The following is a 17650-nucleotide window of genomic DNA, read 5'->3' on the forward strand; positions in this document are numbered from 1 at the left end:
GGATCATAGGAAAGTTAGTTTTCCCACCTGATGAAATGAATGACACCAAATCCTTGATGATATCTAAGGTGAAATGGCTATTACTAAAATCAGGAGGGCAGTTGAGTTTAGCACCACCATCAGATGAGACAGCAGTAGGAGCCTGGAGGATTCCTGGATTCTTCATGACCCATGAAGCTGGTTGATGGGAGATTCAGGACAGATACAAGTTAAACAATAAAATCATTGTTTATTGTTGCAATCGTAAGATACTATTTTACTTATCCTATTATTGAACAAATGGTATCCAAACCTGTTGAATGACGTATGTAAAACTGGACCGTAAATGGACACCACTGATAACCACCAGAAACCACCTGCCCAGGTGGATAGACTGGGATCAGATTAGTACTAATTCTAAACAGATCTCTTAATAAATCTTGTTCTCTCTAGATGAACTTGGAATTTTGGCTTCTGCCCTACCTTAACTATTACATGTAGGTAGAGCCTTTCAGCAGTTAAGGATTTCTTTGCTCTTCTTTTCCCTCTAGTACAGAGATGCAATAACACCAGCCTTAAATCTTTGTGGTCCAAACATTCAACCCACAGCCATATGCTTTCCCTCACCCTGGCTCATCTTCCTCTTTGGATGGCCTTGATCTGTGAAATTTTGTGCTAATGAAGGACATGTATTAGAAGCTGGAGTCTGTGTACATAGGGGTGGGGAGTCAATGAAAAGAAACCTGTCTTATCATCCAACTTGGCTTTTAGTGACCTTGCTAATATAAAAAGTGCTGTATTTCTGTTCACCATTGTCCTTTATCTACCAAGGAATCTATATGTTTTGTCTAAGTTTGGAAACAAATTCAAGTCTCAACAGGATTTGTATTTTTAGAAATGAGAAAATCAGCCGATACCAAGATTCTTTGTCTCAACCATCCTAGGTGCAAACTGAAACTAGCTGACACTGCAAATACATTTATTTATTTATTTAGGTTTATATTCTAAAAAGTCATCAAAGTGATCTACAGCAGTTTCAAACTATAAAGCTTAAAATAATGAAAACAAAAACAGTTAAAAAATAAGCTACTCACCTATAAAAAAGAAAACATGTATCTTTGCGTCTTTTCCAAAGGCCAAGAAAGTAGTGGTCAATTGTAGTTCGTATTTGGAGACAATGGTGGTAAAATCCCTTTCACATCTGCCTGACAATCCATTTAAGACTGCTCCCTTCTTCATGGACTTAAGACTAACCATTCATGGCTTTCACACCTAGGGAACAATCCTAAGCATTGCTATGGGAAAAGTAGGACTTTTTTCCATCCAAGCAAGCATCGGATTGCTCATCAGGTACGCTTTCTGCTCCTCCATCCTTCTCTCCCTCTTTTAGTAACATCTTGCCTAGTGAAGAGATTAGGAGATCTTGAATGCTGGTCCAAAATGTTGAGCACATTTAACTGTACATAACATAAAGCTAATTGTGGATTTTGGCTTTTTTCATGGACAAAGCATGCTTTAGCTTCTTTAAGGCATAATCTGATGCAAGTTTAGACAGAAGAAAGGTCTACAACTTCTAGCATGCCTCAGCCAGCATAACTGGGAATTGTAGGCCGTTTTTCTGTCTAAACTTGCAGAGGATTGTGACTTTAAGCCCCGTTAGAAACATAGTCACCCACCCCACCTCCACACGCCTCATACAACTGTTCTTAAACAATACATGCGTATGGTATATTAAAAAATAAACAACACTGTGAAACAAACCCAGATCCATTCTTCCCTTTCATATCCACACAAAGAAAGCAATAGATGGCAAATATGTAATATGTTTAGGGTTAGGCCTTCCTTGGAGTCTTCTGCCTTCTCCCACCTGCTAGGATAATGACCAGGCACTGGGAGCCTATTTTTAATCTTAATTATGGGTTTTGGCATTAAAATCATGCCTGTACTTGCACATTCTGGGCGCCGTTCTAGCATCCTTATAAACTCCCCTGCATTCTTCTACAATCATCTGGGCCTCCAGTTATAGCAAGGGTTAGGGTTTGCCCTTGGCTTGTTTGCTATATTTATTTTCTTTATTCCAAACCAAATCGAAACCCCACTTTTACATGGAAAATGGAGGTCCACCACTCTTGGTCATGTGCCAGCCTATCCCACTCGCTGGCTTTTCCACCCTGTTCTTTTGAGCCATCTGAGTGTCGCAACCAAAGGCAAGATGCTAGGAGTGGGACATTCCCACCCTAAAAGGCTTCCTTTGTGCAGGAGGAACAGTCAATTATACCCATGTTTAAAGCCCAGCATGCTTTTGGTCCACACCAGGCCTGGCCATATAATTAGGCAGAATGATGCAGTGGCCCAGGCTGTGATGTAAACAGGTGTGACTGGGAGGCAGTGCACCTGGAAAGCGGAATGGTGGATCTACAACAGAAATAGCCAAGTGGGGATGGGGATGGCCTATTCCATTCTAATCACAGCAGGTGTCATTTTAAAAAGTAAATATAATCATTAGAATAGATTGTGTCTTCCAACCTGAAATTACACTGAACATGACACTCAACATCCGAGGCCTTCCTCCGAGTGCCACCTCCAAGGAAGGTGTGGAGAATGGCCAAAAGGTAGAGGGCCTTCTCAGTGGCAGCCCCCAGTTATGAATTAATCCCTCCACTGAGGCCTCATTGGCATCAACTCTGTCAGCACCAGGTTAAGACCCTCCTGTTACTGCTATGCACTTAATGGTAGTTCAAGGCCACACACTGAGGCATTTATGGCAGCCATCTTTTTAACAAGTCTGGTATTTTGGCTGAAATTATGTTTAGGTGTTTAAACTATTTTTAAATTGCATATGTTTTATTATCTGAATTGGTGCATTTTATGAATCATTGTGAACTGCTCAGAGAGCTTCAGCTATTGGGTGGTACAGAAAACAACCAATAATAATCAGTATAGGTATCAGTATATCCTTCATTCTATTTGGAGGTGCTCAGCACACACTCAGAGGCACTCTTTCTTCCTAACATGTACTAAGGTCAGGCCCTGACAGCATTCCAGACAAAACAGCCTGCAAGGCCTGAACTTCCTCTGCTTAGGCAAACTGTGCGATACATTAGGATTAACAAGCTGGAGGGGGAAGAGTATGGAGAATTTCTGTAGGCACGTGACCGGATGGCCAAGGCAGTGCGGAAAGTCTAATCGTTGCATGCCCTTGTTATGACTTTTTCCTCTGCTTCACCTCAATACTTCACACGTGCACGCATCACCTGGCTTCCGGCAAGCAGAATGTGCGAACTGATTCCTGTGCAATGAAGCGACAGCGGGCATAGGATGACCCTAAATCCATTTTTCTACCGCTATAGTCATCACAGCTCGTTCACACGTGCAGGTCGTAACTCCATGTGCACGCATCCCTCCTTCTCCCGTACCGATAAACCGTCCCTGCGTGAAAAAGGCCCGGGATTTTGTTTCCAGCCGCAGATTCCTCGTTCTCTGCCCAGGTTCTGCCACCATCCCTTCCCACCTCAAGGTTTTCGTGCGCCTCCTCCGTCTCCTGACACGCCTCTTCCCGCCGCACTTTCCAAGCGCTCCCCTGCGCTCTCTGCTTGCTTGCTGCCTGGCGCTACTTGTTTGGACGCTCCGCGGTGGATGCGGCCGCAGGAGCAAGGTAAGGAGTTCGTCGGCCTGGCTGGAGCAGGGGAGACAGACTCTGCCCGCACCCCTCGACTTCCCTGGATCTTTGCCTGCCCGCTGCCCACCCCCTCCTGCGTTCCAGGAACGCTGCCGGTTCCCTGGAGGTCGGCCCCCGAAATATGCCATGCCGAAAAGCCTCCGGGCGCTGCGCCCGGGGCGCACGGAAGGTCCCCGCTTGGCGTTCCAAAGTGCCAGGAGCACGTCGCCAGCGAAATTTGGAGAGGGGAGGAGAAAAGCAGGGAGGCATCCTTCATCATAGGGCATCAGCAGCCGGGGCCATTTTGGAGTTGTGGTAATGGGCTCTGATTTTCTTTGCCAGACGCCCATTTGGATTGGGAGGGGACCGGCTCGGGTGGCCGATCTCCCCCCTCCCTCCTCGGGCGATTCATTGGCGCTGGTGGCGTCGTCAGGTCGATCCGGTATATAAGGAGTTTGCGTGGGAGAAGCTGATATTTGCTGGGATGCGGGCCAGGAGGGGGGCGCTGAGGAGGGGGCTGCGGGGTGGTGGGCCTCGCTGTGCCTCTTTTGGCTGCGAGTTGGGCAGGAGAGAATCTGCAGGTCGGTTTAGGAGCACGTGATAGTAATGGGGAGGGGGCGCCGTTTGCCGGGCAAGGAAAACGTCTTTGAGGACAAGGAAGGTAAGTGGGGTGTCGATGCTGCGAATGGGGTCTGACTGGGCCAGAAGCCCCTTTTGGGCTTTGGAGAAGTGGCCCAGCCAAGGCATGTTGTTGGCCCAACCAGCAGCAGTGCAGGATCTGGACACCATGCCCCAACATCCCTTGCAGCGTCCCAGGTGATCCTGGGGCATGACACTCATTCTGGCTGCACTCTGCTTCATAGGCACCCCTAGAGACTCGCCTTCCCTCCGATGGCATTGCTTGAGCTCCTGGTGCAGTTGGCCCAGCCCCGACCTTTGCTTCAGATTTCACGTCCACAGACCAGAGTGATTGATTTCGGGATTTAGGTGAGACTGCTGGAGAACAGTGCGTGGCCAGAAGGGGGGTGGCTAGGGAAAAGGGCATCTGGGGATCTAGGAACAGCAGTACCCCTGCTTATGAAACATGCCTATGGCTATGGCCCTCTTTTCCATGTATAAAAGCAAACAAAACTCAGGGTAGCTTACAAAAAGCAATACCAAGTGGTCATATTACTAGTTGTATGCTCCCTTTTGGTAGATGTTACACCCAATTAACAAATACACCCCTTATACCATCCAGTTCCTACATGGATAAGTAATTATCCAGTAGTGACTTAAATCTGGGAGGCTGTGCATAGAGGATGAATTATGGGGTGCTGCAGGGGTCCCTGCTCTAGCCATGGAAATATTTTATATAAGGGAGTGGGTGCCATTGCCCTACTTTGAGCAAATTAGTGGAGATTTGGGAAGCAAGTGGAGCACAGGCTGGACATGAAAGGAGAGAAGGGTGATGACCTAGTACTATGCTACTTTGTGGGATTTTAGCCGGAGTCATAAAGCACTTTTTCCTTAGGATCCAGTCCCTTCATGTACTCTCTTTTGTAACTGCATCTTACAACAAACTTATATAATATCCTCGTATCATCTAAGTATGCATTACCGAAGGGAGTTGAACCTGAGGATTATGGCTTTCCTCAGATGGGTGTTCTGAGAGAGGATGCAGAAACGCTTGGGCCACAGTTAAGTTCATTGTGGTACATGGATAATGCGAAGATGGTGGAGATGGATGGACCAAGGAGAAGCAATATCATTTGAAGATGAGGAGGAGCGGGAGGAGAGCAGTGGTGTTGAACTGAGCGGCATTTAGACAAGGCTGATGGGATTGGGGAGAGGCTGAAACCCACAGGCTGAGCTGAAGGGTGAAACCCAGAGTCTTTTGCACTGCTGTCAGACTTTTAGGTGTTTAAGCAGCCAGGCAACTGCGATTCTCCACTCCTCTGAGCCGTCCACAGCCCAGAGCAATACCTGGGAGAATTGGTGAGGAGGCTGAACATGGCTGCGTGGGGTGTGGAGGTGAGCAGAGACAGGGCTTGCTTGACTTCCCCATAGGAGGGAGACTGGTGAGGAGCCACTCTTCAGGCGCCTGCCCCACCTGGACTCTCCGCTCTTCCACGCCAGGGCCCTCGTCCACAAGCAGCCTTTTGGGAGGGATCCTCATAATTCACGATCTGTTGATATGTACACTGCATGTGTGCGTCATTTTAAAGCATCCGTTCCCTTTTCTTCTAAATACAGTGAAGAGAAGTGCCGGGATATGTAGTGGTGACAGGTATAGGCTGAAGAGAATTTCAGGGATGGAGCCCTGGCATATGGCTCCATATGTTATTTGTTTCTCGGCGCCAGGCGAAGACCTTTTTATTCAAACGTCATCTTAATTGCTAATATTATTTGCTTAATTCTTCGGCCAGGGCGACTTATTTTATAATGTTAATGTGTTTTATATTTTTAGTGTTTTATATTTTAACTGATGTTTTGTAAGCCGCCCCGAGGCTTCGGCAAATGGGGCGGCATAGAAATTTTTAAATAAATAAATAAGGCACAAGACCAGCAGCATCCAAGGTGCTGAGCTGTCTGCAACACATGACGGTTATTAGAAATAAACAGTTCTCCCCACCCTGGGCTTTCTGGTATGAATTACCTTAGAGAACAGGGAGTGGAAAAGGTGTGAGACCTTGAGGATGTGGCAATTAATGGTTTCTTTCTGTTCTGTTCTGTTCTTCCTCTGGGCCAAAACCAGCCAGTGGAGTCCCCAGAGGTCCATACCGCCTTCCCTGCCAACACCAGGAGTTGGTCTGTTCCCCCATTCTAAAAGGCTCAATTACTGACCACAGGAGCTGTAAGTTAAACCTGTGCTGGTGATCTTGATGTTTTGGCCCTGGCCTCTTTGCCTTTGGGCTCCTCCATCCCTGGAAAGCAGCCCACAAACCTTCATCACTCACAGCCTTGAAACTTCCAATGGTAACGTGCATGTGTGAAGTTGTCATCACAGATCAGATGACACCAGAGTATTCGCAGCACCTCAGTCATTGCCATTTTTAAGTCATTTGGTCACCCCTAGAACAGCAAGTGCGTGCGTGTGTGAACTGAAATCTCTTATCCCAGGCTGGGTTGCGAAAAATAAGCTTCCCTGAGAGACAGATGATCTGACACACTGTTTTCGCAGGGAAGGCACCCCAAATATGTAGCTCTTTCAGAGCACCACCCTCTCTGCTTCATATTTGCAAAGGCATCGGTTTGCTCCACTTCCAGCCTCCTGATTACAGGATTGTTTCTCTGGGATCCTGCAACCTACTGGTTTCCTCTTTTGTCTTTGCCTAGGTGTTTGGTGTTATTTCCAGGGGGATCCGTATTTTAACAGAGGACCCTGGAACTCCAAGTGTCAACCTGGCTCAGGTAGATATCCTTCTACGTTCTGAGGAGGGGGTTCTTGAGAAACTAGGATCCCCTAAAGAGACGTTGCGGCACAGTTTTGGGATTGGGGCAGCAATGAGCAAAGAGAACTTGGTTCAAATTCTCTCTCAGCAGTGAAACTCACTGGGCAAGTTTGGGCCAGTTAACAATCTCTTTGTAGTCTCACCCACTGTTGTTCTGAGGACTGTGGTAGCAAATTCCATGATTTAACTATGACTGAGTAAAACACAAAAACCCCTGCCTTTTATCCATCCTGCTTACACCATACAAAGGAAAGCCGCAACCCTATTGGCTTTCAAGATTTCAGGTATGCAGTTTCCTACCTTCCCATGAAGATCTGCATTATAAGATCTCCACTGCCACAGACGCACAAACACAAACGGCAGCACTAACCTTATAGACTGAGAAAGAGAGCAGCATTTTGAAGGAGACAGCATTCAAAATAACCACAAGGTTTCTAGGGTTTACAATCCATGTGCCTCGTTACAGTGCTTCTCCTCTTCTTCAGGTTGGTAGTATCCGTCCAGCTCGGGGCGGGAGGACAATGAGCGAAAGTAACCACCACCAGCCACGGGCAAATACAGGCCGGGGACGCCGTGGAGCCGGAGCAAAGCAAGGTCAGTGAGTGTCGCTTTTGAGGAGGGGTCTACATGGGGCCTGGGTGACCACCATTGTCCTCTTAACAATAGGTTCATTCCAGATACAACTTAGTAGGACTAGCTGAAGTCTGTGTGAAAAGCGTGTAGTAACTTCAAACACGTTGATTGTGTGGGGAACTAAGTGGGTAAGAACTTAATTGTCGCTAACTCGCTTTGAGGCCAACCCTTGTTTCTTGCCAGGCTCGTCAAAATGTTTGTGTTGAGAATTCATAAGCTGGTAGATCCCTGAAGTGGCTGCTACAGAGTGGCCGCTCTTTGCCAGTGTGGTTTTCTCAAGATCACCTTCCATCTCAGCCCCAACCAGCCATCTCTGTACACCATTTGCATTCTCCAAATGCAAAACTGGGGTATGAAGCGGCATGTCTGGACCTGTTCAGGCGTTATCTCACTGGTAAAGCAAACACGCAAGGACACAGAGGGTTCTAACCCAGCCCAGTCTGCTTGACTGTCACATTTGTCACCTTCAATTTCTTATGATTATTAGTAGTAGCAGCACATCACATTTATATCCTGTTTTTCTTCCTCTTGCAAGGAACCCAAGGTGGCTTACAAGGTTTTCTTCCCACTCTCCATTTTTACCCTCACAACAACAACCCTGTGAGGTAGGCTCAGCTGAGAGTTAGCAGCTGCCCCAAAATCTCCCAGTTAGTTCCATGGCTGAGTGGGGACTAGAACCCAATTTGCCTAAGTCTCAGTCCTGCACCACACTGGCTCTCATGGAGGCTGCCTGTCTGAAGCAGAGAGCCTCGTGTATCCTTGGGAGCTCCTCATGAAAGCCAGAATTCAGGGAAATTTGTGTTTTGGTTTGCATGGAGCGCTTCCGCAGACAGAGGAGTCTTTCCTCTTCAAATAGTTAATTTCCATGAAAGGAAGGCAATGAAAGAGGGAGGCAAGGAAGCACACACTCCCTTCTCATGTTTGCTTTACCCAGTAATAGAAAACCTGACCGTACTGCTAGAGGTGCAAAACTATACCCTTGTTTGGAAAATATAAATGATATGAAGCAAGATTAAAGTACCGCTTCTTTATGCTCTAGTAACATTATTTGGTGGACTGTCTGGAATAGTCACTAGCTTTTTTCTTCCATTCTTTCGCTCTCTGACTCATGCACACATACATCATTCTCTAGCTTTGCAGTCCCATTTCATAAGGCCGTGCCATCTCGCTCTGAACCGGTAGCATCACATATTAGCAAAGTTTCAAGTTGCAGCATGAGGCTAAGATGCCAGGTGCTGCTTTGGTTTGAGGTTTTTAATTTGTTTTTAACACCGGCCAGGCAAGAGAGGCATGTGAGTGAGCGACAGCTCTGTGTGATGGTGTGCATGCCACACGCATGTTCGTGTTTTCTAAGGTCATGTTACTGGAACTGCGGTTTTCTGCCTAGCCTTGACTGCAAGGTGGGAAAGGGCACTACGGTCGTTCCCCTCCTAATATTCCCCTATAATAAGTTTATGTCCACTGGCATTTTAACCTTTTTATTTCTTAGGCTCATAGACTGCTTTTTTCTTCCCATCCCTTGCGGTTTATTTTTACAGTGAAGGAGAACAATGAAGCGTATGAAATGCGGCTCATCCAAAGGCATGGGTATCAGATGGAATCTCAGACGCAAACTCATCAACAGTTATATTACGGCCTGAGCCCCCCGGAGAACTTTGATGGTGAGAAAAAACATCCCCGCTTGGCCATTGACATGTGAACATCCTTTCACTAGGAACTGGATCCTGCGGATCAGGCATGGGGAACCAGTGGCCCTGCACGCCTTCTTTGTCTCCAAGCTCCCATCAGCCCCAGCAAGCATGGCTAATGGTTGAAGATGTCAGGAACTCTTGTTCTGTAACATCTGGGGGGTGGGCACTGGTTCCCTGTGAGTGGCAGACAGGCAGCCTCGGCAGCTGTGCCGGTGATGCTGTTTCCATAGTCATGGCGGTTCTGGAAACTGATTCCACCTCTGCAGAAATTTCAGTGAGGTTTGGGCTCAGAGAATGCATTTCTTCCCTGTGATCCCTGGATCACAGAGAACCAGTGTGATGCCTCATATTTCCTGGAAAGAGGGTCAGGCAGCTGAGGATGTATCAGAAAAGGAAGTACATCTTCTCATGTTAAATAGAGTTAAATTATGGCATTTGCTACATTATTACATTCGTACCCCACCCCTTTTCCTCCTGCCAGGAACCCAAGGCAGCTTACATGACCCCGCTGTGCTTCATTTTACCCTCACAACTACCCTGTGATGTAGGCGGGTTGTGAGGCAGCAATTGAGCAGAAGGCATCCCTAAGAACAGGGGTCTCAAACTCGCGGCCCGCAGGCCAATTGCGGCCCGTGGGACTATATTTTGTGGCCCCCACTTGATATCAAAGTTTAGTGATAGTGCGGCCCGCGCGTTTTTCTCACATGCACCTGCGTGAGTCGTTACCCAAATGGAGCTAATTGACCTGCAGTGCAATTCTGCACTCAAAGCCAAGTTCAGGGAGGTGAGTGGAAAAGCAGACAAGCTTGGACAATTTTTGAGAGAATTGCCCCTTACCTTCCCTGAGCTTTCCAGGATGTTCAAGTGGACCATGTGCCTTTTTGGGAGCACCTATCTGTGTGAAAAGCTCTTCTCCACCATGAACTTTAATAAGTCAAAGTTCAGGTCCAAACTTACTGATGAGCATCTTCGAGCCATACTGAGGGTCTCAGTTGCTTCCTCCCTCAAGCCAAATGTGGCTCAGCTGTGTAAGAGGAAGTGCTGTCAGGTCTCTGGCAGCACGGAGTAGGAGGAAGTAAGAGAAGCCTATGTTCTGAAGAACCCTTCATGTTCTGAATTATTATTAGTAAAGATTGAGAAGATTGGATCAGTTGTACTTTTTTTGGAATACTTGAAATCCATTTTTTGTGGAATACTTGATGCGGCCCAGCCTCACCCAGACTCTACTTCCAGCGGCCCCCAGGTAAGTTGAGTTTGAGACCCCTGCCTAAGAACATAAGAGGAGCCCTGCTGGATCAAACCGCAGGTCCATCTGGTCCAGCATTCTGTTCCTATGGTGGCCAACTGGCAGGACTGGGACTAATCAGGGTTCCAGTCCTTGCTGAGCCATGGAGCCACTTGGGCCAGTCACAGACTCTCAGCCTGTCCTACCTCACAGGGTTGTTGTTGTGGAGATATGATTGAGAGTAGGAGGATTATGTGAACTGCTTTGAGTTCTTTGTAAGGAAAGGGTGGGATTTAAATCTAATAAAATAAATACAGTACACTGATTCTGTTGTTGTATTTTAAATTGTTTTATAGTGGTGGTTTTATCTGGTGCTGGCTTTATCAATGCTGTGTGTGCCTTCTGGGGAACAGCAGAGTATAAGCATTTTAAAGAAACAAAATAAAAAAAGTGTGGTTTCCTTCCTGTTTCAGAAGCTCCAGAGATGCCACCTCCTTCCCTGACTCTGGTAACCAGTATGAGGACACAGTTGCACATGGCTTTGGAGAGGAACTCCTGGCTCCAGAAACGAATCGAAGACCTGGAAGAAGAACGGGACTTCCTACGTTGCCAGCTGGACAAGTTCATCTCCTCTGCCCGCCTGGATGCTGGTAACAGGAGGGCTCTGGAGGTTAAGGGGGTACATGGGCTGGATTAGAATTGGGCCTCTGGATACTCCTGGAAGAAAGAATGTTCTAGTGTAGAGGTGGGCAGGAAGTAGATCTCCAGATGTTTTGGACTCCCAACTCCCAGCAATCCTGACCAATGAAGTCCAGAACAAATGAACTTCGTCCCCTTCCACCCACCCCTTTTCTAATGAAGATAACAAGGGAATGGCCATCAAGTGGGGAATCAGGATGCTCAGGCGCTTGGGAGGGGCATGCTGGGTTTAAATGGGTTAGAAACCAGAATAATCTGGAGAAAGAAATTGCAGTGGAAGCTGGGGTAACCTGAGGGTTGTTGCTGGACTACACATCCCATCAATCCTGCCCATTGGCTGTGATCATGGTGGAAGTGACAAGGCTTGTGGAGTTATACATCCCAGGTGTTGTCTTTTTATGGGGTCATATTTTACTCTGCTTTAGCTGTTTTTTTAAATGCTGCTTTAATGTTATGATATTTGCATTGTATTTCATTGCTTTGCATTGTATTTCGTTGGCTTTGTTTTTATGGATTGTTGGAAACCGCCCCAAGAGTTTTGGCTATGGGGTGGTACAGAAATGAACCAAACAATGACAATGACAAAAGTTGCCTGGGAACAGTTGGAAGGTCACCGCTTGCTGACCCCATTCAAAGAAAAGGGCCAACCCTCTAGAATCCTCTGTCTGGTGACACTGGGACTTCCTGCCATGCCGTTACGCCAAGTGGGGCTTTGCCTCCCTCTCCATGTGGCGTATTCTGCCCTTCCCCTCTCTCCACCACAGACGATCACTGCCGCAGCAAGCAGCCCCCACGGCGGTCGGAGGTGCCGGAGAGCCGGAACGGGGATGTGACGGATGACGACAGCATGGGCTCCTGGCTGAGTGGCAGCCCCGAGGAAGGGGGCTCCACGGAGCACAAGAAGCAGAAAGGGGGGGCCAACCGGCGGCGCTTCGTCAAACCTAAAGTCCGTGAGAGGCAGAGAGGTGAGTAGCCTGCAGGGAGCAATGGGCAGTGTCTCTTTCCTTGCAGAAATGGCTGGTCTTTTAACGCTCTCTGAGCAGCGATGGGTGAGTATAGATTTGATCTTTTCTTTAATGATGCATTCACTACGTAGAAAGTGGCTGTTGCTCCAACTGACAACCAGCCCAGTCTTTATTCTACCATATAATAAAACGGCATTCGTCTGTTGAATTTTGTCTATTTTGTCTAAATAAAATTCTTGTGAAAATAGCACATCAGAATTTCCCCTTTTCAACTTCCCAGTAATCTCTCTTTAACAGGGTAAATCAAGTCATTAATTTCATTGGAAATATTTCTTTATAAACAAAGCACTTTTCCTTTTCTCTTTCCCTTAAGCAATCTTGATTACATCTGTTATTTTAGGTTTATTTAAATGGCATTTTTTTCCTTGGCTCTTCAACCTAAGAAGTTCCCAGAATACTTTGTGTAAGTTCAGTAACAAACAAGATGGTCTCCGCCTTCACAATCTAAATGATATGATGCAAAAGGAATAGGTGAGGGGGAGGGAAGAAGAAAATGAGCAAACTCAAGGATCAGTTCTTAAAGTTACCAAGTTCTTATAAATGGCTTGAATGGAAATAGTCCAGGGTGAAGAGGAGCCCAATAAAGCGAGGCTCCAGGAGAACTGATGGATTGGGCCCTGCCTATTTAATTTCCTTCTGCTGCAGCCAGAAGAACTGGCTTCAGGCTTAATCTATCTAAGAACAAATTTTTTTAGTGTCCCCATGTGTCCCTAGATCCAATAGGGATGAATCTATCAGTGCCAGCTATGGAGATCCAAGAATGAAGTAAGTTTTCATGTTTTCAAGTGTTTAGATGTGATTACATCTCGCTCTTTATCCAGAAAACTGCTCTGCTATACCATATTTGCAAACAATGAAGCAGCTTAAGCAGATTTTCATATGTGTATTTGACTGATTTTATCAATTTGGGCTTTGGAATCACAAGGAGTTTTAATATTTTTCCCCAAGAACAATGATGGAGGAATAGAAGAGGGGCATATAACCACATGATCTGGTAGGAGGAAGTGGGCTTCAGGGCGGACATTTTGTTCACATTTTTGAAAAGAGAGTAGAGATTTATTTTGTCTGAGAAAAGAAGGTTGGGGGAAATCTTGTCTGAGAAATGGAAATGCCTATATGGATGTGATGTTTTTCTCACACACATGTGCACACATGCATGTATGCACAAAATCTATCCAACCTGTACAAATGCTGAAGAAACATGTATACATGATCCTATCCTTCTTTCTAGGCCTTCCCTCACAAAAACATTAAATCCTGATAAAATGGCTTCCATAATATTAAGAAATATTAATAATAGATCACTTAGATACGCCCCGGGGCTTTGTTGCGATGAGGGTGGCATAGAAATGTTTTAAATAAATACACACATACATACATACGTGTATTTGTCAGTTTTGACACCGTTGCTGGCTTTTACTTTGTTTTTATACAGCAGTTTTAAACTTTAAAAAGGCTTATGTTATGCTTTTTTGTGATACTGTATTTTACAGTGTTAACTGTTGTGAACTGCCCAGAGATGTACTAACTCTTCCCTTGCTTTCTTTTTCTTGTCCCTTCCACAATTTTTTCTCCATCACCCTGTTGCCCTGTTCTGTTTGCCTCATCTTCTTCCCCTTCATCTGACCTTGCCTATTACGATTTGTCCCTTGGTTAACTCTGCTTTTCTCCTCCACCTCTTCTTGCTTCTACCTGCCATCCTTTCTATGTGTGTGCCTCATTATCTACGGATGTTTTCCAACTTTGGAATAACATGATTTTTTATTCTAATTTTATTATTTTATTCTAACTTTCTCTTGGTTCTTCTTGTTTATTGTGGTTTCTGTGCCTGGTTGTGCCTTCCTGGACCCCTGACTGCTCATGGGCTGACACCTTACTCCTCTTTATTTTCCTGCTCCACAAACTGCTGCTTTGCTCATTCTCCCCATACTCTCCTGGTTTGTGGGTCTCCCCTGGGCATTCTCTGTCCAAACCCCAATCCGCTACGCAGTCAAAGATGTCGATGGTGTGTTGTGTCGCTACAAGAAGATCCTGTACACGTTTCAGAAGCTGCAAAGCATGAGCCGGGCCTTCGAGCACCACCGGGTGGACCGCAACACCGTGGCCCTGACCACGCCCATCGCCGAGCTCCTCATTGTGGCCCCTGAAAAGCTGGCCGAGGTGGGCGAATTTGACCCGTCCAAGGAGCGGCTGCTGGAGTACTCCCGCCGATGCTTCATGGCGCTGGACGACGAGACCCTCAAAAAAGTTCAGGCCCTCAAGAAGAGCAAACTGCTCCTGCCCATCACCTATCGGTTCAAGCGGAAAACGGACTCCCCTGGCCCGGCTGCCGGCACCCCGTTGCCCTCGCCTGCTACTCCACCCAAGCCGCTCCTACCCATTGTGGATTGTTACAAGCGATGATTTCCCCCCGTTTGCCAGAGGCCACTTCGCCAGCCCTTGCATCGTTCTTCCTGTCTAGCGTTCTCCCAGCTACTGCCGTGTTCCCCAGGGCCTTTCCGTGCTTCCTATCCACCGCCTCTCCTGCTTTCCCACAGTTTTGATGCTGAAACTGCCACTTCATAGGCAAGGCTGGCTCGCCCATGGGGCAAACAAGGTGCATTACCCAGGAGCACCTGTTCTTTTCGGGACAGCATCCAATCAGGCATGCCTATCTGATCAGACACTGATAAGGGCCTTCAAGGCCACTATGGGATGGGTCTTGCCTCTTTCACTGCCCTCTGGGAACTGGCGGAATGGACAGCCAGAAGAGAAATGGAGGCAGGCAGTGGCACAGCTAGGACTTGACCATGGGGCTGATATCTAAGAACCACGCTGCCAGGTCTTGCTCCCCAAACATCCATCCAGAGCACAGCAGGTAATGGTGGTGGCGGCAGACACACCTGGACTCTGCTGCTAGATTGGCATGGGCAGATAGAGACCTACCTGGGCTGTTGGCCATTGCCACCTTTTTTTAAATGTTTATCAGGTGTGCAGTTGCACAGGTGTGCAGTCTCTTTATCTGATCTAACATACCAGGCATATGCTAGGCAGAGTCAATTGTAGTATGGTGGTGTAGGGAGTGAAGAGAGCAATGTTCACTGGGAGTTTCACATCTGAAATTGCACACTTGACTATTTAAGAGTGTTACCCCAGAAGACCCTATAAGCTCTCGGGGTAAGATGACCCGGCTACACCACTGGGGGCAGAGGGAGCAACTTAGCAGGATAAACACATCTTGTACAGTTAAGGCGCAGCAGTGTAGGTTGTTTGACAGCAGTTGCAGCTTTAGGCTGGCCCCATTAGAATTGCCAGGTCTTTATGTGAAGCCTTGCAAATAAGTTAAGTACTCTTTTATCACCTAATTGTCCCAGGTGTGCAAGTCATTTGTGGCATGCCCACAGCCTGCAAAAGCAAAACATAAACATTTGCCAAAGAAAAAGTCCCTGCTTTGTTGCCTAGAGGCCATTTTAATTGCCACCACAAGCTCCTTTCCAGAGCTGCAAGTGCGAGTGGAATTGCTGCATTTCCAACCCTTGCTGCTTGGGGCAGCTTGGCCTCAAACCTGGAGGTAGTGCCTGCTCCCTTAAAAGCCTACTGTGGGCAATGGAATTCACCCACGGCACAGTCCACCCCACTGCTCTGTCCTCCTTTCTTGTCTGTTATGGGGCAAGAATAGAACCTGGTAGAGAAAGAAAGTGGCTGAACCTGAATGGGCTGTAGCAGTTCACCCCTATCATCGGATGCCATGGCCACCTTCTCTGTTTTCTGAGCCTTTAGCAGATGCTACTGGTACTTCGTCAAGCTTTGCTCTTCCTGCTGGCTGCCTTCTAATTTTCCTAAGATTGGAGGAATTCACTGCAGCCTTGAGCTGCCTCCACACACTTTCCTCTAGTCACCCAAAGAAGGCCCAGCATTCCACGATTCCTTTGCATTTCTTACCTCATGGCTGTCCTGGAAGGCACCCGGGGGCACCAGCTACCCACTTTCCTCGCTGTTGTCATAGTGCAGGTCCCCAACCTGGGCTCTGTTTTGCTGGCAATTTTGGGCCATTTACTCTTTTCCTTTTGCTCCCTGAGACAGGGTATGTGCACACATGTATGTATTAGCCCAAGCCAGAATGACTAATCACTGAGGATGATAGGAGTTGTAGTCAAAAAATGAGGATGATACCCAGTTGGAGAAGACTACCCTACACCTCTGTGGCTTCAAGATGCCACTGCGTATGTATGTCCACTCGTGTGTGTGTGCATGTGTGCACGTGTGCGCGCACGGGCACACAAGTGTGCAAGGGTTTGACTCCTATATCCCATTTCTTGGGGATGCCTCCTTTTTATTCAGTGTAATTAATGGACTCTTCCCACTGTGCCTGTAATTTCTCACCCAGTCTTTTTCTCTGTGTAAGAACATGAACAACAAAAAACCTAACTTAAAAAATAAAATGTTTAACAAATCAATTTACTAAAAGGGTTTAAATTAAAAAAGCATTTTGAATAAAACTCAGCAATGTGTGATTTTTGTCCTTCATGTAAGTTTGGGGGTTTTTTCATTGGTATAGTTGCTGCAAAAAGGGCTATTTGTGGCTGGTGAAGAGTGAACAAGGATTTGCAAGACCAGGTTCAAATCCTCTCTGGGAGCCCCTGGATTAAATAGGGGTTTTACTCACTTTCAGTTCTGTTTGTAAAATTGGAATATTAATATCTCTCATAAATGAGATAATTATTGTGAAATACATCTCAATAGGCACAACTGAAATTGGTGTTAATGAAGAAGATTTAAGGGATTGCTTCTGAAGGTGAGCAAGAATGCAAATATTTGACTTAAACAAAATACCTCCATGGAGCACAACAGAATGAGACAAAAACTGGAGATCACTGCATTGGTACAATAGAAAAAAATCCAAAAGTAACAGTAAGGTATTACTTTTAGAAGAAGCTTTGAGAAGATCACAAAGAAATGGGCAGGGTTTTGGGTTCCTAAGAACTTTCCAGGCTGGATCTGAACAGTCGGAGCAGAGGGTGGGGAGAGAAAGAAACTGCTGAGCACGCAGGAAAAGATGTATGGAAGTCTTAACAGCGTAGTCAATTTCGTTCAATGGGAGTTAGTGCTGGGTAAATGTGCATAGCATTTCAACCAAGATGGAATGGGGGGAAGATGCTACACTCCCAATTAGGTTATGTTTGGTAAGGAAAGAGTGCAAGTTGCAGGAAAGGTTATGGCAGCTCCCCCTTAGAAAGTAAAAATGCCAGTAAGTTTTTAGGCTCCATTTTTAGCAATCAATTGAAAGAGGTGTAAAGGAGAAGGGTATGAATAATAGCGGCTGACCC

The 17650-nt window shown here is 46.5% G+C and overlaps 1 protein-coding gene across 5 annotated transcripts; it reads left to right on the plus strand.

The window, feature by feature from the left end:
- The first annotated feature begins 3535 nt into the window (after positions 1 to 3535).
- On the plus strand, positions 3536 to 16822 carry CCDC106 (coiled-coil domain containing 106). 5 transcript variants are annotated; one of them, XM_044448154.1, is made up of 9 exons: positions 4059 to 4079; positions 4501 to 4624; positions 6375 to 6473; positions 6956 to 7030; positions 7557 to 7665; positions 9243 to 9365; positions 11094 to 11270; positions 12084 to 12284; positions 14335 to 16822. In XM_044448154.1, exons 5-9 carry the CDS (start codon positions 7593 to 7595, stop codon positions 14745 to 14747), a joined length of 987 nt encoding a protein of 328 aa, XP_044304089.1. In that variant the 5' UTR covers positions 4059 to 4079; positions 4501 to 4624; positions 6375 to 6473; positions 6956 to 7030; positions 7557 to 7592; the 3' UTR covers positions 14748 to 16822. The 5 variants fall into 5 exon arrangements, with proteins under 5 accessions (XP_044304090.1, XP_044304087.1, XP_044304089.1 ...); XM_044448152.1 differs by lacking the exons at positions 4059 to 4079; positions 6375 to 6473 and adding an exon at positions 3557 to 3634; XM_044448151.1 differs by lacking the exon at positions 6375 to 6473.
- Positions 16823 to 17650: the final 828 nt, after the last annotated feature.

Source organism: Varanus komodoensis, unplaced genomic scaffold (assembly GCF_004798865.1).
Source record: "Varanus komodoensis strain SLA01 unplaced genomic scaffold, ASM479886v1 scaffold53, whole genome shotgun sequence".
Classification (NCBI taxonomy): domain Eukaryota; kingdom Metazoa; phylum Chordata; class Lepidosauria; order Squamata; family Varanidae; genus Varanus; species Varanus komodoensis.

Bases quoted from the DNA above. Each gene is read 5' to 3' on its own strand.
- CCDC106 (XM_044448155.1), top strand. From the start codon at position 7,593: ATGAGCGAAAGTAACCACCACCAGCCACGGGCAAATACAGGCCGGGGA. The intron at 9,366-11,093 runs GTGAGAAAAAAC...TTCCTGTTTCAG, and splicing joins CCCCCCGGAGAACTTTGATG to AAGCTCCAGAGATGCCACCT. The intron at 11,271-12,083 runs GTAACAGGAGGG...TCTCCACCACAG, and splicing joins CTCTGCCCGCCTGGATGCTG to ACGATCACTGCCGCAGCAAG.